The sequence below is a fragment of the Physeter macrocephalus genome, chromosome 11, assembly GCF_002837175.3.
Source record: "Physeter macrocephalus isolate SW-GA chromosome 11, ASM283717v5, whole genome shotgun sequence".
Lineage (NCBI taxonomy): Eukaryota > Metazoa > Chordata > Mammalia > Artiodactyla > Physeteridae > Physeter > Physeter macrocephalus.
In genome coordinates this window covers 63,609,760-63,636,421 of record NC_041224.1, presented here as the reverse complement: position 1 = coordinate 63,636,421, position 26,662 = coordinate 63,609,760, and the positions used below count along the sequence as shown (strand labels likewise).

General features: G+C 37.4%; 1 protein-coding gene across 8 annotated transcripts in view; it reads left to right on the top strand.

The window, feature by feature from the left end:
• MYO9A (myosin IXA) overlaps window positions 1–26,662 on the top strand; it is a 283,494-nt gene that overhangs the window by 232,265 nt on the left and 24,567 nt on the right. For all 8 annotated transcript variants that reach the window (XM_028495017.1, XM_055088082.1, XM_024128692.3 and 5 more), the window contains 8 exons: window positions 2,138–2,185; window positions 6,491–6,602; window positions 8,542–8,603; window positions 17,758–17,950; window positions 19,404–19,532; window positions 20,336–20,441; window positions 21,208–21,339; window positions 22,244–22,367. In XM_028495017.1, the coding sequence (XP_028350818.1) occupies window positions 2,138–2,185; window positions 6,491–6,602; window positions 8,542–8,603; window positions 17,758–17,950; window positions 19,404–19,532; window positions 20,336–20,441; window positions 21,208–21,339; window positions 22,244–22,367 (906 nt within the window). The remainder of the gene's footprint in view (window positions 1–2,137; window positions 2,186–6,490; window positions 6,603–8,541; window positions 8,604–17,757; window positions 17,951–19,403; window positions 19,533–20,335; window positions 20,442–21,207; window positions 21,340–22,243; window positions 22,368–26,662) is intronic.

The window sequence follows — 26,662 nt, the reverse complement described above, 5'->3', positions numbered from 1 at the left end:
CAGTCTGTATGTGTCCCTAGGTTTGAAGTGGGTCTCTTGTAGACAGCATACATATGGGTCCTGTTTTTGTATCCATTCAGCAAGCCTGTGTCTTTTGGTGGGAGCATTTAATCAATTCACTTTTAAAGTAATTATTGATATGTATGTTCCTATTACGATTTTCTTAATTGTTATGTGTTTGTTTTTGTAGGTCCTTTTCTTCTCTTGTGTTTCCCTCTTAGAGAAGTTCTTTATCACTTGTAGAGCTGGTTTGGTGGTGCTGAATTCTCTTAGCTTTTGCTTGTTTGTAGAGCTTTTGATTTCTCCATCAAATCTGAATGAGATCCTTGCTGGTTAGAATAATCTTGTTTGTAGGTTCTTCCCTTTCATCACTTTATATATATCATGCCACTCCCTTCTGGCTTGTGGAGCTTCTGCTGAGAAATGAGCTGTTAACCTTATGGGAGTTCTCTTGTATATTATTTGTTGTTTTTCCCTTGTTGCTTTCAATAATTTTTCTTTGTCTTTAACTTTTTTCAAATTGATTGCTATGTGTCTCCGAGTGTTCCTCCTTAGGTTTACCCTGTATGGGACTCTCTGCGCTTCCTAGACTTGGGTCGCTGTTTCCTTTCCCATGTTAGGGAAGTTTTCCACTATAATCTCTTCAAATATTTTCTCGGGTCCTTTCTCTCTCTCTTCTCCTTCTGGGACCTCTATAATGTGAATGTTAGTTTCGTTTCATGTTGTCCCAGAGGTCATCTTCACTATCATTATTCTGAATTCTTTTTCTGGAAGGTTGCCTATCTCCACTTCATTTAGTTGTTTTTCTGGGGTTTTATCTTGTTCCTTCCTCTGGTACATAGCCATTTGCCTTTTCATCTTGTCTATCTTTCTGTGATTGTAGTTTTTGTCACACAGGCTGCAGGGTTGTAGTTCTTCTTGCTTCTGCTGTCTGCCCTCTGGTGGATGAGGCTATCTAAGAGGCTTGATGGGAGGGACTGGTGTTCAGTAGAGGTGACTTGCTCTGTGGGCAGAGCTCAGTAAAACTTTAATCCACTTGGCTGTTGATGGGTGGGGCTGGGTTCCCTCCCTGTTGGTTGTTTGGCCTGAGGCAACCCAACACTGGAGCCTACCTGGGCTCTTTGTTGGGGCTAATGACAGACTCTGGGAGGGCTCACGCCAAGGAGTACTTCCCAGAACTTCTGCTGCCAGTGTCCTTGTCCCCACGGTGAACCACAGCCCCCACCCCTGCCTCTGCAGGATACCCTCCAACACTAGCTGGTAGGTCTGGTTCAGTCTCACCTGGGGTCACTGCTCCTTCCCCTGGGTCCCGATGCGCACACTGCTTTGTGTGTGCCCTCCAAGAGTGGAGTCTCTGTTTCCCCCAGTCCTGTCGAAGTCCTGCAGTCAAGTCCCACTAGCCTTCAAAGTATGATTCTCTAGGAATTCCTCCTCCCGTTGCCAGACCTCCAGGTTGGGAAGCCTGACGTGGGGCTCAGAACCTTCACTTCAGTGGGTGGACTTCTGTGGTATAAGTGTTCTCCAGTTTGTGAGTCATCCACCCAGCAGTTATGGGATTTGATTTTATTGTGATTGCACCCCTCCTACCGTCTGATTGTGGCTTCTCCTTTGTCTTTGGATGTGGGGTATCTTTTTTGGTGAGTTCCAGTGTCTTCCTGTGGATGATTGTTCAGCAGTTAGTTGTTATTCTGGTGTTCTCGCAAGAGGGAGTGAGTGCCCATCCTTTTACTCCACCATCTTGAACAAATCTCCAATAGCTTTTTATATTTAGCTCTAGGATGGAGAGTTTTCTAGAGCCAAAATATGCAAAGTGCAATCTTTAAAATTAATAATCAGGTAATTAATGTTTAAAATAAAATAATCATTTAAATTAATAATGGTGTGGCTTCTGGGCAGAACTGAGGTTTAAAAAGATAATTTCTAAAGTATCCTTCCATTCTGTTGCTTTTATGAGCACTGTGTTTTACTAAACATAAATTTTTTTTCTCACGTATGCTTACTAGCACTGCACATTTCCTCTTGAATAAAGAGCTGCTTATTTTATTACCTGTTGAGCAAAAATCTCAGCATTTGCAAAGAAGTAAGAAATTATGTTAGTCTTTGTTATATCACATTTTCTGTATTTCTCTCCAACCAGGTGCCAAAAACAGAGAGAAAGAAAAGAAGGAAAAAAGAAACTGATTTAGTAAGTTGTAATCTATTATTTTTATGTTACTAAAAAGTAATTTTTTAGACCACCAGTCTGAGTTATATCATACAGTATTTCTGTGGAAATATTTAAAGAATAAGTTTATCAGATGCCTAGGGGGTAATCATTTACATCTTTACAAAAATTTAGAATGACAAATGTGTCTTGAATTCTTTGGCTTGACTTGTTATTAATGGTGGCTTCCTAAAATGGTAGAAAACTGAAATGTTTACTCATGAAAAGTACAAATATGATCTCTTTTCAGAAGTAGGGGTAGGGAAGGAGTTTTTTAAGGAGCTCTCCCTCCCTTCTGAAGAATATGAGGACTATTTAGGATTTTACAAATGTAAGTCCTAATTCAAGAGACATTCCCAAAGGCATTTGAGCATATTTTACCATTGTTCATGTTTTTATCTTTTGTATTATATGTCTCTATTGCATACTTTACCATAATCTCTGTAATTACAAGGATGAGTTAAGCCCTAGAGGAGCTCATAAGCTGCTAGTGAAGGCAGGCATTTAAAAAATTACCACTTTCAGATGTGATAAGTATTATAGTAGAAATAGTACAAAGTGCTGTGGAAATACAGAAAGAGAAAATGAAGGAATAATTTACAGAAGAAAAGATGTTTTTGCTAGTTCTTATCAAGTGAGTAGTAGTTTAGACAGGCAGTATCTAGCCAAAGGGAAAGAGTATGTCCAAAGACACATGAGTGAAAAACCTGGCATGTTGAGCCAGTAGCTTTAATAGGCTCAAGTATTGCATGTTTATGTGGGGGTGGCTGGAAAAGTAGGTAGAACTCTGGCCAGCAGTCTACCTCCAAAGTACATCTAATATCTGACCATTTCACACCACCTCCACTGCTGTTACAGTAGTCCAGTAATACTATGTGTTGTCTCATAATTGATCTGCCTTCTTATATTCTTCTCCCCTTACAGTTTTCTACATAATAGCCATAATGAACATTTAAAAACAAAAATCAGGTCATGTTCCTCCTCTACTCAGAACTCTCTAGTGACTTCCAGTGTTACTCTGAGTAAAACTCAGAGTTCTTACCATGCCTACGAGACTTGACATGATCTTGACCTTGACCTCTCTAAGCTTCATTTCTTCCCACTCTCCCCCTGTTCCCTCTGCTTCAGTTGCATTTGCTGCCACCACCTTCTCCTCTTTCTTCCCAAGTTGTTTCCCCTGCTCGTCCTGTCTTCCTCCCTTTCCCCTGAAAAAGTTAAGCTTTAGGGCCTACAGAACCTGGATTCTCCCCTGCCAATGGCAAATTCTAATTCTAGAATATTTATTGTTAACCTTATTAATAAATCAGGATTATAAATCATCCCCTATCACTTGTAAACCAAATTCTAAGGATTTTTAGATCATTGCTTGTCACTTTTCCACTGTGTGTGTTAGAAGCATGATCTGACTCTATTTTAGCATGATCTTACCTGTTAAAGAGTTTCTTCCTTTTCATGGAAGGAAAAGGAATCCTGAAAGTAGGATATTTAAGCCCTTAGCCTGGCTTACTTTTGTTCACCAATGGAGAAACTTTAGACAACTTAATCTTTGAGTCTCAATGTCCTCATGTATCTAATAGGAGTATATGTTATATAAAATAGGAGTAAAATAGGATTACATAAAACAGGTGTAATGTCACCCACCACTGAGGATTTTTGAGATTGTGTATGAAGTAAAGCGCAGGGAAGGTGGAGGAGTAACAGGAAGGCACCTGTTATTTAACAGGTAGTGTTTAGGCCTTTTATACGTTTTAAGTCTTATAAGAATAGTCTCTTTCATATCGATGAGGGAAAGAACAGTACCTCAAGATAAAAATGAGTAAAGCATATGACATTAAAAAAAAAGAAAATTCATTAATTCAACTGCTATTATATTTCAGGGCCTGTGATAAGTGTGGGTCATAGAAAGAAATGTTAAGAAATATATGAATAAATGTTTATACTTAATAGTATTCAAATTAAAATGAAACAACAGTGATTTTCTACTTTGTCCATCTATGAGCAAAGCTAAATTAGTTACCTAGTTTGGAAAGATAAATAAATATATAGATATTTTTCAATACTGCAAATGGGGTTATTTGCATAACCTTCTTGGAGAAGGTACTTTAATAATGGTGTATTAAAAGCCTTAAAAATATTAAAAACAAAACCAAAAACCTTTGACGCAGCAATTCCGCATACAGGAATTTATCCAGTGGATATATCAATTTGTTCACACTGACATGTACAGGCTCTTTATTGAAGACGAATTTGTAATAAATAAACGTTTTGAAAACAACCTAAATCAGTAAGGAAATGGTTAAATAAATTAGATACATCTATATAATATAATACTGATTGGCACTAAAGTAAGAGAAACCATTCTCCAAGATGTTTTATTAATTAAAAAGAGCAAAGAGCCAAACACTATATAGAACACTACTATTCGTATATTTTTAAAAAACCAAAATACGTTTATAACTGTACTCACACACACACACAAAATATCTGAAAGTATACACAGGAAACTGGTATCAGTGATTATTTCTATAAGAGGAACTAAACAGTTAGAATTCAGAGGTGAAAGAAAGGTTTTCATTGTATTCTATTTTGTACCTTTTGATCCATTTAGAATAAAGTAATTTTTTAATGAAACTAACTTAATATTAAGAGTTCCAGTAGAGGAAAATAATGTGCATGTGTGTGATTTACAGTTTCATTAAATAGAAGGATATCTGTGTGATAAAATGTCAATATCTGGAAATATTTGAGACATCACAGAGCCAAGGTCATATTATAAAGCTGTGGGATGGATGAACTGTGAGTTAGATCTTTTTCATTTAGTTAGTTGGTTATTTGATTAAGACAAAAATGACTGCTAATACTCCCCTACATGTATGTATGTATGTGTAAATGTGTGTATTTATTTATTTTTAAAAATTGAGATATAATTGACATATAACATTATACTACTTTCAAGTGTACAACATAATGATTCAGTATTTGAACTATATATACCATATAGTTACCAAATGGTAACAATACCATTTTACAATCCCACCTGAAATATCTGAGGGTTCCAGTCTCTCCACATCCTCACCAATAGTTAGTTTTGTCTAATAGTTATAGCTATTCTAGAGGGTATGAAGTGGTTTCCCATCATGGTTCTGATTTGCATTTCTCTGATAACTAATGATTTGAGCATCTTTTCATGTGCCTCTTGGCCATTTATACTTCTTTGATGAACTCTCTATTCAATATTTTGCCCATTTAAAAAATTGAGTTGTCTTCTTATTAATACAGTTCTTCCTGTATTCTAGGTAGAAGTCCTTTTTCAGATATATGATTTGCAAATATTTTCTCTGGGTCTGTGGTTTATCTTTTTATTTTCTTAATGGTACTTTGAAGTAAAAGTTGTAAATTTTAGTGAAGCCCAGAGAATGGATTTTAATGTTACAGAATATGAAGAGTTGATTGGTGTGGTTTTAGATTCCATATTTCAATTAACCTTTAAGTTACCATTTGCAGAGTTTTAATATTGTGCCATTTTCTGAAAGGACAATTAAATTATTTTTCCATTTTCGAATTTCATATCTGTATGAAGCTGAATTTCCTTCATATTTTTCAAACTTAACTGCATACTGCCACCAGATTGCATGCCACCAGATTGCATACAGATGTAGATATGAGAATCCAGTTGTCTTTTATTAAGCCAGACATCAGAGAGGTTTACAAAAATGTAAAACAGTACCCCTCTTGTCAGTACTTTTTTTGTGTGTTTTAAAGATACAGTTGTTGGGGCTTCCCTGGTGGCGCAGTGGTTGAGAGTCCGCCTGCCGATGCAGGGAACACCGGTTCGTGCCCCGGTCCGGGAAGATCCCATGTGCCGTGGAGCGGCTGTGCCCGTGAGCCATGGCCGCTGAGCCTGCGCGTCCAGAGCCTGTGCTCCGCAACGGGAGAGGCCACAACAGTGAGAGGCCCACGTACCATAAATAAAATAAAATAAAAATTTGAGAACCGCTGCTTTTAATTTAACATGCTGATTCAGAGTTGCATAAGACAGCTCTTATATGTTTATAGCATTGTTTTCTGACTTTCATATAAGTTGGTTTTGTCTCAGTAGATTGTTCACTTTTTGAAAGCAGGGATCATATATTTTACCTTTATTTTATTTCTCAGATCATAATTCTCCTCCTGGAATAAGTACCCAATGAAGACAACAGGGAATTGAAGGATTTCCCATTGCCCAACATGTTAGGGCAGCATTTACTGTGTTGGCTTTAACATAGATAGCTATATTTTTTCCTTCAGGTAGAAGAGCACAATGGTCACATCTTTAAAGCCACCCAGTATAGCATCCCTACATACTGTGAGTACTGTTCTTCTTTGATATGGATAATGGACCGAGCCTCTGTTTGCAAATGTAAGTATGAGAGTTCTTTGAGGAATTTTTTTAACCACTTGATATTTCTGTTTCCATGAGTTTTCTTATATCTTCTTTAACATTAAGGAATAATTCACACTCCCTAATTCTTTAACTTCATCTCTCACTATAGTTCCCTTTACCTGCTCTTTGTTGGCAAATAAGATATTTTGGTGTTCTTTGGTCACTGAAAGCTCACTCCATCTGAAATGCTCTTCTCTCAGATGTTAGTATGACTTACTACTTCAGTTGATTCATGTCTCCACCCTCCTATCTAAAATGCCACCCCGTCCCCCAATTCTCTATCCCTTTACTCAGCTTTTCTAGTCTTTATAGCACTTATCACCACCCAAGATGATGTTAAGTATTCATTTGTTTTCTTGTTTGTCTGTCCCACTAGAATGTGTTCTCTGTAAGTTCAGGAAGCTTATCTGTCTCTTCTGTATACCTAGAAGTATACAGAACAGTTCTGGCACATTATAAGTTTTAGTAAATATTTATTGGGTAGATGGACCTATAGTTGGTTGGATGAATTAATGAACAAATTCTTAGATTATAACCAGAAAGGTACTTTTTTCTACTATACTCCTTTATCAGAACCTTTAAATCCTAGAATGTGAGTGGAGATTTTTTGTGGATCAGCTTGGTTCTGGTTTACAGAGGGTCTTTAGCTTCTACTCCTGTCATTCCATACATCTATTCTGGTGCTTTTAATAATTTTGTGAGGCTTTGTTTACTAGTGGGCCAGAACTGAATGAAAGAAATATTAGGAAGGGTTGGGTCCAGTATGACAACAAGGATGCAAATCATGTTCACCATAGTGAAATCACAACTTGGATATTGCTGGATATGTTCACTTGTTCTATGGTTCAAAAGTGGTTTTCTTTTTGTTTTATTATCAGTAGTCTAAAAAAATTGCAGTGAAAGTGAAATTGGGAGTAGTTTGCCATGTACTTGACTGTTTAATGTTAGTCTCATCCCTGTAGGTTTGGTACGATTTTCTCTGTGATCTGAAACTGAAAATATAAAGAATCTGCTTTTTTTTTTTTAATGACTTGGATGGGTTTGGTTTGATTTTGTAACAGCATTAACTAACTTTTTTTGTGCTTATACTGGTGATTTCACCAGTACAATGGTATGGTCTCCCCTCCTTGATCTTGGCTTTGAAAACCCCTCAAGTCATGCTTTAGAAGCTCAAGAAGGATATTCAGGTGTTGATGTGCAGGAACCAGAGCTGGTGTACCAAAATGACGTAGGCCAAGTATTTTCTCAGTATCCTCCTCTCAGCGTGCCCTTTGCACCTACTGCTGCCTAGCCACCCTGTTATCTCCTGCTCTGAGAAATTATTTCTGCTCTGAACTTTTTCTTTATCTCATCTTCCCAATCACTACTAATATTCTTTATGTTCTGGTTCCTCAGAGCTCTATTCTGGACCTTCTGGGATAGTAAATAAGGCCTTTCTTATATCTTAGTATGCTACCAAATTTGTTTTTATTTTAGTAAAGGTCTTTGGCAGTAATGCTTTTCTTACCCATTGGAATGATTCTTAATAGGTATTTCTTTCATTTTAGCAGATCGTAGAACAAATTTAAGAGGGGAACATGAGCACTAGTTTGTGAATCAGACCACAGAGATATATATTCTGCTGGAATATGGTGGGGACAGGGGAGGAGGGGTGGGCAATCTTGAAAGAATAAAAAACTTTTTCATAGACAGTGGTTAGAAATTTTAGGTATGTTTTTCAACTTCATTTTTCTGAATTGAATGAATTAAGACAATTTTTCATTCTAATACCATACAAAGTATATGTATGTGATACTATAGCAGTCTCAGATTTAAAGGAAAAAATTTATGCTCAAAATGAAGCAGTAAACTTATTAAGTTCTTGTCACTGATGTACAGACTTCTGAAAATGCTACATTCTTAACCTATTTTTCAGTATGCAAGTATGCTTGTCATAAGAGGTGCTGTCTGAAAACCACTGCCAAGTGCTCTAAAAAGGTAAGAAGTTATCATCTATGAGTAATAAATAACAGGTCTGTTGGTTTTTCGTGCCTTGTAGAAAGAAATCAAGGCCTCTTTGATGATTTTATACAGTAGCAGTTTTCAAATTTTTGGCCACAAATCACAGTAAGAAATACGTTTTATATCATAATCCAGCATACACATATAGAGGGATGTGTATATATAACTGAATTGATTTTCCTGGAACTATATTTACCTTTACTACATGGGAACTACTAAACTGATTGCACAACCGACAACTTATTAAAACGCTTCTTTTAAAGGTTTCCTACTTCTTTAAACACTCAAAAGTGTTTCTAGAAATTGTCTTGAAAGTGGTAGGCTACAATTAAAGATTTTAACATGAACAGTAAAATTCACCAGCATAGTTGGTGTTTTTACATATTTCTGCTTGGATACACAGATCTAAAGGATACTGAACATGTACTCTGCTACCTTTATGCTTCAATGAAGCAACAATTTTGGAAATATTTCAGGCTTTTATTGGTGTATAATCACATTTTCTTATTTATTAGTCACATATAATTTTAACAATGCAAATCTGAGCTATAATAAATTGTGTGTGCATGTTTACAGCCTATGTATATAGTTTGCATCTGTTCCAAATTAGTAGACAAACATGGCAAAGTACAAAGAGAAATTTGACTCAGGGCTTAAAATACAACGAAGGCGGGGTATCTGCTTCCAGCTAAGACGAAATAGCTTCTGGCAGACTAATATTCATGCTGAGAACAGCTGAAAAAAGTCTGTTGCCTAGCATTAGAAAGCTGCCCAGGCAAATTGAATTTAGGGGCCTAGATCTTACAGAGAAGAGAATTACAGATTGGTGAGTCTATATCTGTGAGATGTTTCTCTCCTACTGGGAGTTTGTCAATTTTTGTTGTAGGGCAGGAAACCAAGATTCTGGGAAGAGGGCCACACTTAACAGTCAGAGAAGCCGGCAGTGCTCTTAGAAATCTGATAGAGTTATAGAGAAAAAAGTTGGAGGTTGGGATTACCAGGACTTGAGGGTCCATGATCCAAACATATAGAGAAGTGAGCCTGAAACTCAGAGGTTTTTCCCTCAAGGCGTTTTCTGAATTCTTAAGCTGCACAGGGCAAGAGGCTAAGAAGCTAAACAGAAAATTAGATTAGAGTATTTTGCAGTCTCACAGTGTCAAAGAGAGAAAAATTGGACTTGGATGACCCACCTTTGAAAAAGGACCCTAGTCAATACTCTAGACTCTTCAGTGATACCTGTGAAGAGCTATACCCCAGGAAGGAGGATGATATTGATGCATTGATAGCATTGATTAACTGAGTTTTATAAAAACTGCAAGGCAGTCCTTGATTGGATTAAGATAATCTCTTCCTTTTTCTAGCTACCCACCTACAGAGAATAGGATGAATTCTCTCTAAAGAGAGATAACATTGTTGAGAGCCTTTACAATTTGTTCATATATGAAATTAGACATTAAGAAATGAGACTAAGAAATAAACAGACAATATCTGTAGACTCATAAGATGACCCATTACTGAATTCAGACATGTATTTTAAAAATTTTTAATTAATATGTTTAGATGCTGGATAAAAAGATTTAAAATGTCTTTTTTATCACAAAATTGAAATATATATATAAAAAAGAGCCGGGCTTCCCTGGTGGCGCAGTGGTTGAGAGTCCGCCTGCCGATGCAGGGGACATGGGTTCGTGCCCCGGTCCGGGAAGATCCCACATGCCGCGGAATGGCTGGGACCATGAGCCATGGCCGCTGAGCCTGCGCGTCCGGAGCCTGTGCTTCGCAACGGGAGAGGCCACAACAGTGAGAGGTCCGTGTACCGCAAAAAAAAAAAAAAAGAGCCAAATGGAAATTATAAAAATAAAAATGCAATTGAAACTGTAAACTCAAAAGATAGGTTTAACAGTGTATTGGCCATAGGAGGAGGATGATATTGATGCATTGATAGCATTGATTAACTGAGTTTTATAAAAACTGCAAGGCAGTCCTTGATTGGATTAAGATAATCTCTTCCTTTTTCTAGCTACCCACCTACAGAGAATAGGATGAATTCTCTCTAAAGAGAGATAACATTGTTGAGAGCCTTTACAATTTGTTCATATATGAAATTAGACATTAAGAAATGAGACTAAGAAATAAACAGACAATATCTGTAGACTCATAAGATGACCCATTACTGAATTCAGACATGTATTTTAAAAATTTTTAATTAATATGTTTAGATGCTGGATAAAAAGATTTAAAATGTCTTTTTTATCACAAAATTGAAATATATATATAAAAAAGAGCCGGGCTTCCCTGGTGGCGCAGTGGTTGAGAGTCCGCCTGCCGATGCAGGGGACATGGGTTCGTGCCCCGGTCCGGGAAGATCCCACATGCCGCGGAATGGCTGGGACCATGAGCCATGGCCGCTGAGCCTGCGCGTCCGGAGCCTGTGCTTCGCAACGGGAGAGGCCACAACAGTGAGAGGTCCGTGTACCGCAAAAAAAAAAAAAAAAAAAGAGCCAAATGGAAATTATAAAAATAAAAATGCAATTGAAACTGTAAACTCAAAAGATAGGTTTAACAGTGTATTGGCCATAGGAGAAGAGAAGATTGGTGAGCTGAAAAATAGATAAGTAGAGACATCCAAGCATGGAGAGTAAAAAGAATGGGGAAATACAGAAATAAACATAGAGACATATGGGAAAGAATGGAAGTTTCTTAAATGTGTGCAGTTGGAGTCCAGGAAGAAAAGAGAACAAGGGAGAAGCAGCATTTTAAGAGCTAATGGTCAACACATCAACCACTTTCAACCTAAAGTGGGATAAATACAAAGAAAATTGTACAGGGGCTTCCCTGGTGGCGCAGTGGTTAAGAATCCGCCTGCCAATGCAGGGGACATGGGTTCGAGCCCTGGTCCGGGAAGATCCCACATGCCACAAAGCAACTAAGCCCGTAGAGCCAAATGGAAATTATAAAAATAAAAAATGCAATTGAAACTGTAAACTCAAAAGATAGGTTTAACAGTGTATTGGCCATAGGAGAAGAGAAGATTGGTGAGCTGAAAAATAGATAAGTAGAGACATCCAAGCATGGAGAGTAAAAAGAATGGGGAAATACAGAAATAAACATAGAGACATATGGGAAAGAATGGAAGTTTCTTAAATGTGTGCAGTTGGAGTCCAGGAAGAAAAGAGAACAAGGGAGAAGCAGCATTTTAAGAGCTAATGGTCAACACATCAACCACTTTCAACCTAAAGTGGGATAAATACAAAGAAAATTGTACAGGGGCTTCCCTGGTGGCGCAGTGGTTAAGAATCCGCCTGCCAATGCAGGGGACATGGGTTCGAGCCCTGGTCCGGGAAGATCCCACATGCCACAAAGCAACTAAGCCCGTGTGCCACAACTACTGAGACTGTGCTCTAGAGCCTGCAAACCACAACTACTGAGCCCACGTGCCACAACTACTGAAGCCCGTGTGCCTAGAGCCCACGCTCCGCAACAAGAGAAGCCACTGAAATGAGAAACCTGCACACCGCAACGAAGAGTAGCCCCCACTCACCGCAACTAGAGAAAGCCCGCATGCAGCAATGAAGACCCAACACAGCCAAAAAATAAAAATAAATAAAATAAATAAATTTATTTTTAAAAAAAAGAAAAGAAAAGAAAATTGTACCAGATGAACATTCCTCCAAATGGAAGAAAAGGAAAATTTCTTAAAAGCATTCAGAGGAGGGAAGAAAATAACTGCTGCTAAAGGAGCAGTGAAAAGACTGACAACTGACTTATCGATAGAAATGATGGAAGCCAAAAAGACAGTGGCTTGGCATATTTTAAGTGTTATAAGAAAATAAAGCTAACTCAGAATTCTGTACTTGGTGACAGTAGCCTTCCAAAGTGAAAATGACGTGAAAACACTCCAGACAAAAACTCAGAATTTGTCATCAGCAGACCTGCAATAAAAGAAATACTGAAGATTCTCCAGGCAGGAGGAAAATGATCTCAGATGGAAACAGAAGTACAGGAAGGAGTGAAGAGCTATGGAAAGAGTAAATAATATGTGTAAATATAAATGAATGTTGACTAAAAACAATAATAATATCTTGTGGTTTAAAATATAAAGAGAATTAAATTATGTGACAACACCACGAAGGTGGTTGGGTAAATGAAGTTAATCTATTCCAAGGTCCCTGGATTATCTGAGAAGTGGTGGCGCAGTGGTTAAGAATCTGCCTGCCAATGCAGGGGACACAGGTTCAAGCCCTGGTCTGGGAAGACCCCACATGCCGCGGAGCAACTAAGCCCATGCGTCACAACTACTGAGCCTGTGCTCTAGAGCCCACTAGCCACAACTACTGAAGCCTGTGTGCCTAGAGCCCATGCTCCTCAACAAGAGAAGCCACTGCAATGAGAAGCCTGCACACCGCAAGGAAAGAGTAGCCCCCGCTCATCGCAACTAGAGAAAGCCCACGCACAGCAACGAAGACCCAACGCAGCCAAAAATAAATAAATATATTTGACTTAAATATGTTATGAGTATTTGTTGTAGTCTTTAAAGTAGCCACTAAAAGAATAGCGGATAAATATATAGCTAAAAAGCTAATAAAGGTGGGAAAATGGAAAAACAAAAAATACTTGATTAATCTAAGAGAAGATGAGAAATGAGAGAAACAGAATCATAAGTCAGGTCAAAGAAAATAAATAGTGGATTGATAGATATAAGTCCAAACATATTGGTGATTACATTAAATGTTAATAGACCAAATACTTCCAATTAAAAGACTAGGATAGGGACTTCCCTGGTGGTCCAGTGGTAAAGAATCCACCTTCTAATGCAGGGGACATGGGTTCGATCCCTGGTCAGGGAACTAAGCTCCCACATGCTGCGGGGCAACTAAGCCCACACTTCACAACTAGAGAGAGAAAACCCACACACCACAACTAGAGAGTAGCCCAAGCTCCGCAATGAAGAGATCGCATGCTGCAATGAAAGATCCCCCATGCCTCAATGACCTGATGCAGCCAAAAAATATATATATTAAAAACAAAAAGACTAGGATAGGGACTTCCCTGGATGTCCAGTGGGTAACACTCCGTGCTCCCAATGCAGGGGGCCTGGGTTCGATCCCTGGTCAGGGAACTAGATCCCACATGCATGCCACAACTAAGAAGTCCTCATGCCACAACTAAGAAGCCTTCATGCCGCAACTAAGAAGCCCACATGCCACAACTAAGAGTCCTCATGCCGCAACTAAGAAGCCCACATGCTGCAATTGAGAAGCCCTCATGTCGCAACTAAGAGTCCATATGCCGCAACTAAGAAGTCCACATGGTGCAACTAAAGATCCCGTGTTCCACAACGAAGATCCCATGTGCTGCAACTAAGACCTGGCACAGCCAGAATAAATAAATAAATAAATAATTTTTTTAAAAGACTAGGATAAAACCAACTGAAAAATCTCTATGATATGCTATTTACAAGAAACATACTTAAATATGTTTAAAAAAATACAGAAGGTTGAAAGCAAAAGAATAGATAGATATAGCATGCAGAGACTAACCAATAGAAAAGTGGTGTAGCTGTAATAATATTAAAATGTACGTTAGGACAACAAACATTACTTCAGGTAAAGGTGTTTCATAATGATGAAATGGTCAAGCCATTAGGGAGCTATAAAAATTCTAACTTTAGAGGAGTCTATTATTATAGCTTCAATACCTGGAAGACAAAAATTCAGTAAGGATGCAACTGATTTAAAAAAAACACACTTAAAAATCTTATCTACTTGATGTGTATTGAACCCTGCATCTTACAACTGCCTGAATACACAGTCTTTTCAACTGCACATGGAGCATTTGACAAAATTGATCATATGTTGGGCCATTAAGCAAGTCCCTACAAATTTCAGAGGATTGAATATATTGAGAGTATATTCTTTGACCAGAATAAAATTAAGCTATAAATCAACATAAAGATAACTAGACAGTCCTCAAATGAAAATGGAAAAATATTTTGAACAAAATGATGAGGAAAGTATGACACAACAAAAGTATGGGTATAGCTAAATTTGTGATTAGAGGAATATTTATAGCTTTAAGTATATATTAATATACATTAATAATATATTAATGTACAATACATTATAATACACATTAGGAAGGATACAAGGATAGAAATTATGTAAACTTCCATCTCTTGAAGGTAGGAAAAGAAAACCCAGCAAATTAAACCCAAAGGCAATAGAAAGAAGATAATAAAGAGAAATAAATGAAATGAAAAACATTTATACAAAAGATAAAAAGCTACAAAGCTAAATTTTAGTTCTTTGAAAAGACAGTGCATAAACTCTTAGCAAGAGTGATCAATAAAGAGAATTTTTAAAAAACCAAATCATTCACAAGAAGAAAAACATACACCGCAGATACTGCATACATTAAAAGGAAAATAAAAGGCTATTATGGACACCTTGATGCTAATAAATTTGACATTTTAGATTAACTGGGAAAATTCCCACAGAAACACAACTAAGTTAAACTAAGTCAAGGAAAGATAGAAAATCTAAAGAGTTATATCTATTAAAATAGAATCTGTAATTGAAAAAGCTTCTCACAAAGACATCTTCAGGCCCAGATGGTTTTGCCATTGAATATTTCCCAGTGTTTAAGGAAGAAACAACACCAGTCTTTTAGAGACTCTGCCAGAGAATGGTAAAGAGTAAATACTTCAGTACTTTTTTTTCCCAAATTGACGAATTGACGAATGAAGATAGTGAAACCTTGAAGTCAATCATGAAAAGGATAAAGGAAAATTTTAGTTCAGGCTGTATCATAAGCTTAGATGTAAAAGCCTTAACCAAAATATTAGTACATTGAATCTGTGCTAATGACAGATGAAAAAAAAAAAGACTTCATGATAAAGTTGGTTTTTAATCCACAAATGCAAAGTTGGTTTATGGAAAAAATCAGTTTTTTAAAAAAAATCATTCAAAAATCAGTTGATGTAATTCACCACATTGAACTAATAAAGAAAAAAATATGGTCATCTCAATAAATACAAAAAAAGTTTTAGATAAATTTCGAAAACCACTCACTATTCAAAGAAAAAAAAATCAACCACAGAGTGGAAAAAGATATTTGCAGCTTGGATCTACAATTTCTAAAAAGCATCTACAAATCAGTAAGAAAGAGATGGTCAACTCTGTGGAAAAATGAGCACATAATTTAAGCAAGCACCTCACAAGAGAGGATTTCCAAATGACCAATAAACATACGAAAAGGTGACCAACTTCACTAATCATCAGGGAAATGCAAATTGCAATCATAGTGAGGTATATACCCACTAGAAGAGCTAAAATGAAAAACATCTTAACAAGGATATAAAGCAATTGGAACTTTCATACATTACTGGTAGGAGTTTGAGTTAACCTAACAGCTCTTGAAATTATTTGGCAGTACCTATCAAACCTGAACATAAGCATTTCTCATGACTTAGCAGTACCACTCCAAGATATATACCCCACAGATATATATAGATATATCTGTGCCAAAAGACAAAAGAACATTTATATCAGCCCTATTTGAAATATCCCCAAACTGAAAGAAACCTGAATGTCCATCAGCAGTAGAATGAATAAATAAATTATGGTATATTTGTATAATGGAATACCGTATGGCAGTGAGATTAAACTGTTGGTACTCACAAACATAATGTTGAGTGAAAGAAGCCAGAAACAAGAATACATACTGTATTATTCAAAAATAAAGTTCAAAAGTAAATGAAACTTAACTCATGGAATGCATATTATATGTTACCATTAATATAATGTTCAAAAGCAGTTAAGACTAATTTATAGTGATAGAAATACAGATACTGGTTATTTGTGAAAGGTGAAATGCATAGTAGTTGGGAGAGTCTTGAGAAGGAGATAACTGCTGGTTATATTCTATTTCTTGATTTGGGTTCTGGTAAGAAGTGTGCATTCACTTGGTCTAAGTCTGTCAAGCTGTACACTTAACGATTTATATACTTTTCTATATATGTGTCATACTTCAATAAAACTTTATTTAAAATATACAAGGAAATTAGTTCGGACAGAAAATAACTAAAGACACCCTGGCACCCCTTCCCGCAGAAGAAAAAAAGAAAATAACTAAAAACATATATTGATTTTACAATAAGAACTCGGAGTTCACTTTTTCTCAGTTGAGAATAGTAAAATTAATTTTTCCCTTAATTTCAAGAAATAGAAATTTTTAGCATGTTTGCTTTAGATTAGTTGGTTTCAAATAAAACTATTTTGAAGTTTTTGTTTAATACCTTCAAGTATTTTATTTTTTTGCTTTCAGAAGTCTTACTTATTAACATTCCCAATGCTCTAGGGATAGCCATAACATTTAAATAAATAGATTATACGTGTGCATGTGTATGTCATAGTAATAGGAAGAAGATTGGCTAAAGTTTATTTTGTTTTAATTATTGTAGCAAACATTATTTTATTTCTTTTAACAATTTATTAAGCATTTGCCATATACCAGATACTGTGCTTTGTATGTTCACCTGTAACTTAATTTTTACAATAACCCTCTGAGATAGAAAGGTGATATTCCTATTCCCAGCTATAATCTAGTTGCAAATATGAAATAATCTAATTCATATAGTGACAATATATGCCTCTGCCTTTAGCTATGACATCAATAGTCAGTTAAACTTCCCTAAAGTTTACATAAACACCGAAGCATTCTTACGCTTCAGAAATTAGTGACAACTAATTCATTTTAAATCAACAGATTTTCAAATGGTACTTGGTGAATGTTTAACATACGAAGTCTATCCCCTTTCTCCTTTGCCCACATCCCATCTTTTCATGAAGAGATTTTTTTAACAGAAAGGGAAACAGTAATCTTTTGCCACTGCCTCCATTCTGCCCCATTATTTGGCAGGGGTTGGGAGGATTCCTAGTGAAAGAGGATTGAAACTAACAGCTTACATATTTATACTCTCAGCATTTATCATAATTCCCTTTCCTCCCAACTCTCATAACTATGCTTGTAAAACTTGAGGAAAATAAAAAGTAGTTACACTTAAAGAATTAGATAAACATATTTAACAATGTTTGAATGTATTTGGAAACAAAAATTATTTTCCATTTAGTATGATCCAGAGCTATCATCTCGACAGTTTGGGGTTGAATTATCCCGTTTGACCAGTGAAGACCGAACTGTTCCTTTGGTGGTGGAAAAACTCATAAACTACATTGAAATGCATGGATTATACACAGAAGGTATTTACCGAAAGTCTGGTTCAACTAATAAAATCAAGGAGCTTCGACAAGGTCTAGATACAGGTAAGATAGTGCCCTCTAAATCAAGACCAAATAATTTTATTTAAATAGGTCATCTTATGCTCTTAGTTTTCATTACATGTTGATCATTTTCTTGCAGCCAGAAAAGTGCAGTCTTTTCTGTAGTGCTTGTTTTATCATTTGTAGCTTTCAAAAGAGTCTTTGTTTTTATGTGGTCAATTCAGCAAACATACATTGCATATCATTTGTACAGGCATTATTAGGTACTTCAGAAAGATCTCATTTAATCTTTTTTTAACAGTCTGGTAAGATCATGTCTTTAATTTACAAAGAAGAAAATTTAGGTTCAGGGAAATTGAATAATGAGCTGTTGATGAGATGCAGGGCACTGTGCTGATGTTTTTGTATTAATTTTCACAACAGATCTTTGTACTAATCTTCCCAGACAGTGATTATTATCCCTGTTTACAGATGAAGAAACTGAGGCTTACAGAGGATCTTGCCCAAAACTCACCATCAATAAGTGACAAAGCTGGCATTTAACCCATAATCTAAACTATTGCCTGTTAGTCTCTGTTATTCTGACTCCAAGTGGTGCTCTTTCTGATGCATATTCTTGCCTTCCTACATTGATGACATAGTTATTTAAATGGATAAGTAGTGAACTGAACATGTATCTGTGTAGAGCTCTAGCCTCAGTCCTGGAATGTATGCAGAGGTTTGACTTTGGCTTTATGTTCAACTTCTACTCTTCACCACTGTTGGAAAGGAATAGATTTTTTTTTTGGTCGCACTGCGCGGCTTGTGGGATCTTAGTTCCCCATCCAGGGATTGAGCCTGGGCCCTCGGCAGTGAAAGCACGGAGTTCTAACCACTGGACCACCAGGGAATTCCCAGGAATAGATCTTTTTGAATCACATATAGGTGCAAAGTTTGTCTCTGTGTCACCAAGAATCTACCCACAGGCATCATTCATCCTATATCATCCCAGTCATCTCATGCATAACCCTAGGGAGTTTATAAGTGAAGCAGAGTAAAGATTTTCTTCACATTTCCTAAGCTCAATTATCACTGTCATTTCATCTCTGAGAATGACTTAAAATCAGTCTGACTTTTAGAAACTGTCCTTTGGGCCTTTTTTATGTTTGTCATCTAAAGCATCACTACTAGAAGTATCGTTCACAGACCAATCCACAAGAGAAGTACAGAAATTGAGAAAAAGCATTTAGAAACATTTATAGCAATTTAACAGTGCCTTGACATGAAAACTTGTGATCTTTTATTTTACACATCTATCAGTCCGCGACATTTGAAAAACAACCAACAAACAACTGTACCTTTACTACAGTCGGAGCACTATTCCAAAGCATGGAATTAGATTGTAGAAGATAGTTTAAGAACATGAAGGCATTTTTCGGCTGTGATAGTTTCTAAAGTGAATTATTTGACTCTCTGCATGTTTTGTCTTTCTTATCTAACTCTTGTCTCTGAATAGATGCTGAGAATGTAAACCTAGACGACTATAACATACACGTAATTGCAAGTGTATTCAAACAATGGCTTCGTGATTTGCCCAATCCACTCATGACCTTTGAACTTTATGAGGAATTTCTTCGAGCTATGGGTAAGCACAGGCTTCCTGGGTTCAGGGAAGGCCTGCACTTGGGAAAGGAATGCCATCTTCATATTAGATTATTTAGCCATCCTCTCAGTTGGTTTAGTTCGTATAGATCCAAAAGTAATACAGTCAATACAAAACTGCCAGTGAACTCTTACCTATTCAAATGTTGACTTTTTTAGAAACTCATTAAAATGTCAGTGTCCTAAAAACTTTCTGAGCAGGTCACCTAGTTGCTTCTTACAAAGAGATTGAAAGACTAAGGTTATAAACAAATTTAAAAATCAAATAGGAGATTTATGTTCATTTAAATTGTGAATCTAGGGAAGAACTCAGTGTAAAGTTGGCTATCTATTTTAAGCCATGCTTAACATGTTGGTTTAGTTTTTCAGTGCTACAGATATGTAGGATATTGATGAAGGCTTGCCTAGAAGTGTTTAGGCCCTGAGGCATGACTCCTCAATTCCCATAAGACTGATTCATAACTTATATAGCAATTGATTAATTTTAATGGGGAATTGGTTTGCCACAAAATGCCTGAAAAACTAGGGCATCTCTTGCCCCTTGCTGTAATCAAGAATTACTGGGCTATAGATTAAAACTCAGGAGACTGCTTAGGGAGTATAGAACTCAAGCAAAGGGAGATTAGTGGTAACTGTGAGTTGTTCTTCTGCTATACAGGTATAGCTAAAACTCCTAAAAATCAACCCGAGAGCCAGTCTCTCTTGCTACCTAGTGTCTGTCCAGAAGGAATATGTAGTGTATAAGAGAGGATATTCATTCTTATTTGCTGCTCTTACTGCTTTCAGGCCTTCAGGAGAGGAAAGAGACAATCCGTGGTGTATACTCTGTGATTGACCAGCTCTCCCGAACTCATCTCAATACACTGGAACGCCTCATCTTTCATCTAGTCAGGTAACTTCAAGAAACAAAGGAACACTTAACAGTTTCTCTTGGATTCTTTTAAATAAATGAAGAGCTCCTTCATATGAAAAACTGACAGATCTTTTTTTTCCTGTTGATAAAGTCAATGCCTCAAACAGGTGGTTATGATTCCTTGGAGCAGAAATCCTCAGCTGAGTTAGATTGCATGGCAGGTGCTTCTCTGCCCTATTTGAGCCATGTAACACCTCAGTCTCCTGGTGGCACTGTGTAGCCTAGCCTGTTATCTAACTCCCGAGCTAGAAAGGCTGTGTGTTTGTTGACATAACCTAATTCATAGGAGGCGGGTTCAGACGGAGCTCAGGAATTGACTGACCAAAGAGAATTCAGAGGTAGTGTCTCTTCTTCTGAGTGTAAATATTAGCAATAGTTGGGAAGAAAGCCATCTTTCTCTTTGGATAAATATCTTATATGACTGTTTGAAAATGCCTTAAAGTGTCTACATTCTGTAGACATGTTCATCTAGTAACAGTGACCTGGGGCAGTGAGTCACAAATTTTTCCTTGATCAGCTATCTGCTTGCCTGAATTGCTTCAAGGAACAGAGTAAAAGTACACTTTCCAGAGGCAAAGGAACAGCTTTGGGAAAAGTCTACAGTATCTTCCTTCAACTGATAGGAATATCTTTCCAGTACTATGCAGTTGATGTCATTGATCTTCTTTCTCTCATCTCTTCTGCCTACCTCCCTGCAATTTTCCTTTTTCATCCTAGTTTCACTTGTTTTTTTTTTGTTTCTTAGGATTGCTCTACAGGAAGACACTAATCGAATGTCGGCTAATGCTTTGGCCATTGTATTTGCACCCTGCATTCTCCGCTGCCCTGACACCATCGACCCACTACAAAGTGTGCAGGACATCAGTAAGACTACCACGTAAGGCCAGTCACCATCACCTCTGCAAGACCCCAGGGACTTCTGCGTCAGTGTAGTCACTTTATCCAGATATCAAACATAGTGAATGATTTCTTTTTTTTTTCTTTTTCTTTTTTTTTTGACCGTGCTGCGTGTCTTGCAGGGATCTTAGTTCCCCGACCAGGGATTGAACCCGGGCCCCCTGCAGTGGAATTGCAGAGTCCTAACCACTGGACTGCCAGGGAATTCCCCTAGCAAATGATTTTTTTTTTTTTGTTTTAAAGTTCATTTGTTTTTAATAAGATTGCTAGGTGCCACTGGGCTTTTTTATGCTGAAGATGAAAAATTCCTTTAGGTTCTGTTCAACTAAGCATCATTTGTTTTGAAGGGCCTTATTATTTAAATTTGGCTTTTCTTTAGGAATGATTATAGTTTCCAAATGTATTTTAAAATACCATTTTACCAAATTACATATACTTTGTGTTTTCCTGTAATCTAGTCTAACTGTAGTCTTATGGCTCCAAATCCCTTTGGTCTTAATACTTCAATATTCCTGTATTTCACCTTGGCCTTTTTTCACGGACCTCTGATTTCCTTCTAGAGTGGTGATTCTTAACCTTTTCTGCAAAAGGAGCTTTCCCCAAAAAAGCCTAGTGTTTGTGTCCCATTCCCAGAGAGTGATTTAATTGGTTGGCGGTGTGGCCTAGGCATTGGGACTTATAACTGCTCCTCAGATGGATACTAAAGTGCAGCCAAAGTTGTGAACCACCATTATAAACCCTGGCTCTGAGCTCATAAAATAAGGGATTTGATTTTTCTTTTATCCTCCAACTATCTACCACACTTAGCTGAAAAATAGTCTGTGGGTGCTACAATTTATTTGATTGACTTCAGCACTTAACAGTTTTCTCTTTTCCTGTTTCAGCTGTGTGGAGCTGATTGTTGTGGAACAAATGAATAAATATAAGGCTCGTCTCAAAGACATCAGTAGCCTGGAATTTGCTGAGAATAAGGCAAAGACCAGGCTGTCACTGATTCGTAGATCAATGGTAAGATGCAGGACGTGGAATCACAGGGGGAAATGGGAGGCTTCCTCAGATTTTAAGTACACATTATGATGTGTAGAGAGATTATTCTCTGAATCTTTTTCACATGGAACAAGTGAAAAAAAAAGAAGTCACCTTATCTCAGGGTACTATGTATGCCTCATGTTTGTTCTTTGAGCTGTCTTTAGTTATATACACAGAATACAGTTAACTATGAAGAATTTTTAAAATCAAGTATTTGGGTAAAATGTTGGTGGTTTAATAATTTGCCCTGTTTTCTTTTCCTGTCCTTTCTATGAAAACATAACCCACCCTAACTTTTGAGTCTACTTTCTTCCACTGTCTGTTCCCAACCTCAACCATGTCACTTTTGGTGGTCCTGCCAATAGTTCTGGGATGTAGAGAACTTACACTTGCAAGAATGTGAGTCATAGGATATAGAACTCCACTATGAGTCTACTATTATCAAATAAAGATTTCTTTGAGGGCTTATTGCTAGATTTTGAAAAAAGCCTTACAAAAATGATAATTTATTTCTTCCATTTGCCCATTTGTCTGTTTAATATCTTCCTTTGTAACCGGTGACCTATATATAAACAACTCCATTTCACACTGACCAGTAATCAGTAGGGTCTAGATAACTGGAAACCTATTGCTGCATTAAAGTTTAATTATTGCCCATTTACTACCCTTCCCCTGAATTGTAAAACGAAATTGTATTAGTGAACACCCAATCAGATCCCCAGTAAATCTCTAAAGAGGAGCAGGCTTCCCCATCATTGTGCCCATGTTTTTGCAGAGGCCCAGCAATGCTTCCTCAATACTTGGTAGTTTATACTCAGGTTAGCATTAAAGTAACTCCGTTTCTTCCTTTACTATTAAACTGCCTGGCACAGGACAAGTGCACAACAAATGTCTGTAGATTAAGTTAATGAAGGGTGTTCTCTAAAAACAAACATAAACACAGAATTTCTCCAGTCGGTAAAGGTATTAAATAAAGCTCATCACAGAACACGTTCTGAATCTTTTCTCCAGGAAATGAAAACAGAAACCCCATTTAAAAGTGAAACCCTTTCTGTAGTGTGAATTTTTATGAACTCAGTTCTGAGAGGCCCAAGTTAGCAGTGCCCATCCAGAGAAGACAGGAAGAGACCTTTTACTATAAAGCTACTTTTCAAAGCAGGTAGACGAGCTGTGCTTTTTTGCTGATGCTGCAGAAGACAGATATATTCATTCCATTGAAAGATTAAACCTCTTTAATGGGGCAATGACATGTACATTCTAACCTTCTGCTTTCCTTTTCATGTCCTTCCTAATCCAGAAACCTGTACTAATTGCAGTTAGATTTATGAGCATTACCCGCAATTCAGTCTCGGTATGTATTAATATTGCAATGTGTCACAGCCACTTTACATTATTGTCTCTCATCCATCCAGGAGTTGTTCAGCTCTGTCTATCATCCATGCCTGTCCACCCTCCATGTGCAGCCCCAATTCAGGTCCCACTTCCTGATCAGCCTTCACTTGCTTTTCTCTTACTCTCTTTCTTTAGAACCTTTATTTTCTTTCCTCTGTGTCATACAGTTGAACAATGTCCATTTATAATATACTGGTTTTTCCTCTTTGTCAAATAATCCTCTTTTTGGATTTCTTCTTTAGTTGGATCATTGAAAGGTGAACATTGAAAGCATTGAGGTATCAAGTAAATTTCTGCTCTGTGAGCTTTGTCCTCATCAGTCTCTTCCTTTATTACATAAAAACCTATTACTGTTTTTAGCATCCTCCATCATTAGAAATGCTTATTTGCCCATTCCTATCTGTGACTTTGATGGTGTCTTCCTAGACGTAGAAGTATGACTGTTATCTACTCAGCATTTTTTAGACAGTGCTGCAAATAGTAGTGAGCAAATTGATGGACTGGTTCTAGACTTAAATAATAATAGTATAATAGATCTCATACCAGGATTTCATACAAAAAAAGGAATGGAGAGATGGAACACCAATATATATGGAAACTAATTGCAAAGACTATCCATCTATGTGTAACCAGTTCATTAAGGATGTCAATTTGCTGGGATATAAATGTCAGTCAGTTTTGCTTTTTATCTAATAACTGCCTTCCAACTCTACCATGTCAAAATCCTCTTTCCTACTAGATATCAACTACCTTAACAGCATCTTGTGACTATTCCATAATTTTTAAAATCTCTAGTCTTAGTCCATTATTTAAGACTTAGTTCTCTTCATATTATATCTTCATATTATAACATCAGCCACAGGCTTGATCCAGTACTCGTCACTTTCTTCCAGGATAGACTAGACCTTAATCTGGGGCTGAAAACTTTGGGGGTGAGTGAGTAGGTTCTTTTTGTCACACACTTCTGCCCTCCCTCTTTCATTCCTTTTTTTTTTTTTTTTAATTTCTAAATTCCAGAACATACCTGGCTCCAAAAGTTCGGTTTTTTGTTTTTGTTCTTTTAAAATTTTTATTTATTTATTTATATTTTGACTGCGTTGGGTCTTCGTTGCTGCGCGTGGGCTTTCTGTAGTTTTGACGAGTGGGGACTACTCTTTGTTGCGGTGCGCGGGCTTCTCATTGTGGTGGCTTGTCTTTGTTGCAGAGTACGAGCTCTAGGCACGCAGGTTTCAGTAGTTGTGGCACGTGGGCTCAGTAGTTGCGGCTCGCGGGCTCTAGAGCGCAGGCTCAGTATTTGTGGCTCTTGAGCTCTAGAGCACAGGCTCAGTAGTTGTGGTGCACGGACTTAGTTGCTCCATGGCATGTGGGATCTTCCCGGACCAGGGCTCGAACCCATGTCCCCTGCCTTGGCAGGCGGATTCTTAACCACTGCACCACCAAGGAAGTCCCTGCCCGCCCTCTTTCTTGTGCCGTTTCTTCCTCTGGTGTTGAAACTGAGAGGAGTGGTATAGGAGAGGCAGAATTCTACGTGATATGCCAGTATTGAGGTGACAGTCTTCTTGGTTGTTCAACACTACTATTCAAGCTCATTGTCAATAGGCTAAATGAAGATAAGTGTTATCTCCAATTGACCCTGCTGACAGTGAGCAGAAGGCTATAGGCATTGGCAGTCCCTTGCTTTGGTTACACCTTCTGGCTAAATCTGACGGATGGCATTCATACCGTGTGACTCTGATATGTATGTCTTTTTTTTGCCTCAAGACTTTACCCAATCAGATCTACCTCCCATGGCCAGTTCTAGGGCCTACAAGCACACTGGGGGAAAGGTTACATTTTTCATACCTCTTGGTTCCCAAGAACTCAACGTGGGTAAGTCTTGCCTACCTCTCTATCTGACTCTTCCCACCACACTCTTTCCCCACTTCTCTTTTACCCTATGCATGTAACAGAGTTGCAAATCAGTAAGTCTTTTGCCTATACAGACAACCAAACGGAATGAAATACCAGTCTCCCTTTCTTTTAGATGAACTCAAACCTTGATTCTTACCTTCTGGATTCAGTGATGACACTGCCGTTTTCCTGTAAGAGGGGAGGGAATATCCTCTTTTCATAACCTCTGTGTTTCCCTGAAATTCCAATAACCCCCCTTTCTTTTTAGCCTTTTTAGATTCACATTGAGGGAAAGGTGTTAGAATATTGATCACAGTATTGGTTCAAAAAAAACTCTCAGTAAGCCCTGAGAGGAGAAGCTGGTACCAACTACTCTTGGCTCCTTAAAGCTAGAAGAAGGGCTACTTAATTATCCTCAGCTTTGGATCTTAGCCACAAGTTTGGAACAAGAGGAAAAATCCCACTTAACTCCTATTGCATATGTATCTAGCTGTAGAAAAGGTGTTAGTCCCAGACTTAAGAACAAGACCGTGTCTAGGACGTATTTGGTATTCATTCAGCATCTAAGGGATTGAATCTAAGAATTGAATCTAGGAGAGAGCAGTGAGTTTTAGGATATTCACTACAAAGAAACTAATCAAAGTCAGTAGTATTCAGGTCTTCATAGATGAAAAAAAATTGCTATTCCGTAATTAAATATAATGGTGACTTTGCTGAAATGAAGAGTGAAATGAATTTTCGAAAAGTATGTTGTATTATTGCCAATGTGAAAAGTCATTTGGTTTGGGTGTTGAAAGATGAGTAATAATTTAACAAATGGTGAGAAGACAGGGGAATGACAATTCCAGAGGCAAAGAAGCACGAAACAGATATCTGTGAATAATGACTGCCTTGTGTAGCTGGAGCTGGGCAGGTGGTGTGGAAGTGGCAGAAGAGTTTGGAAAGGTAGACTGGAACCAGATGTGCAGCATTAAGAATTTTGAATTTTCCCG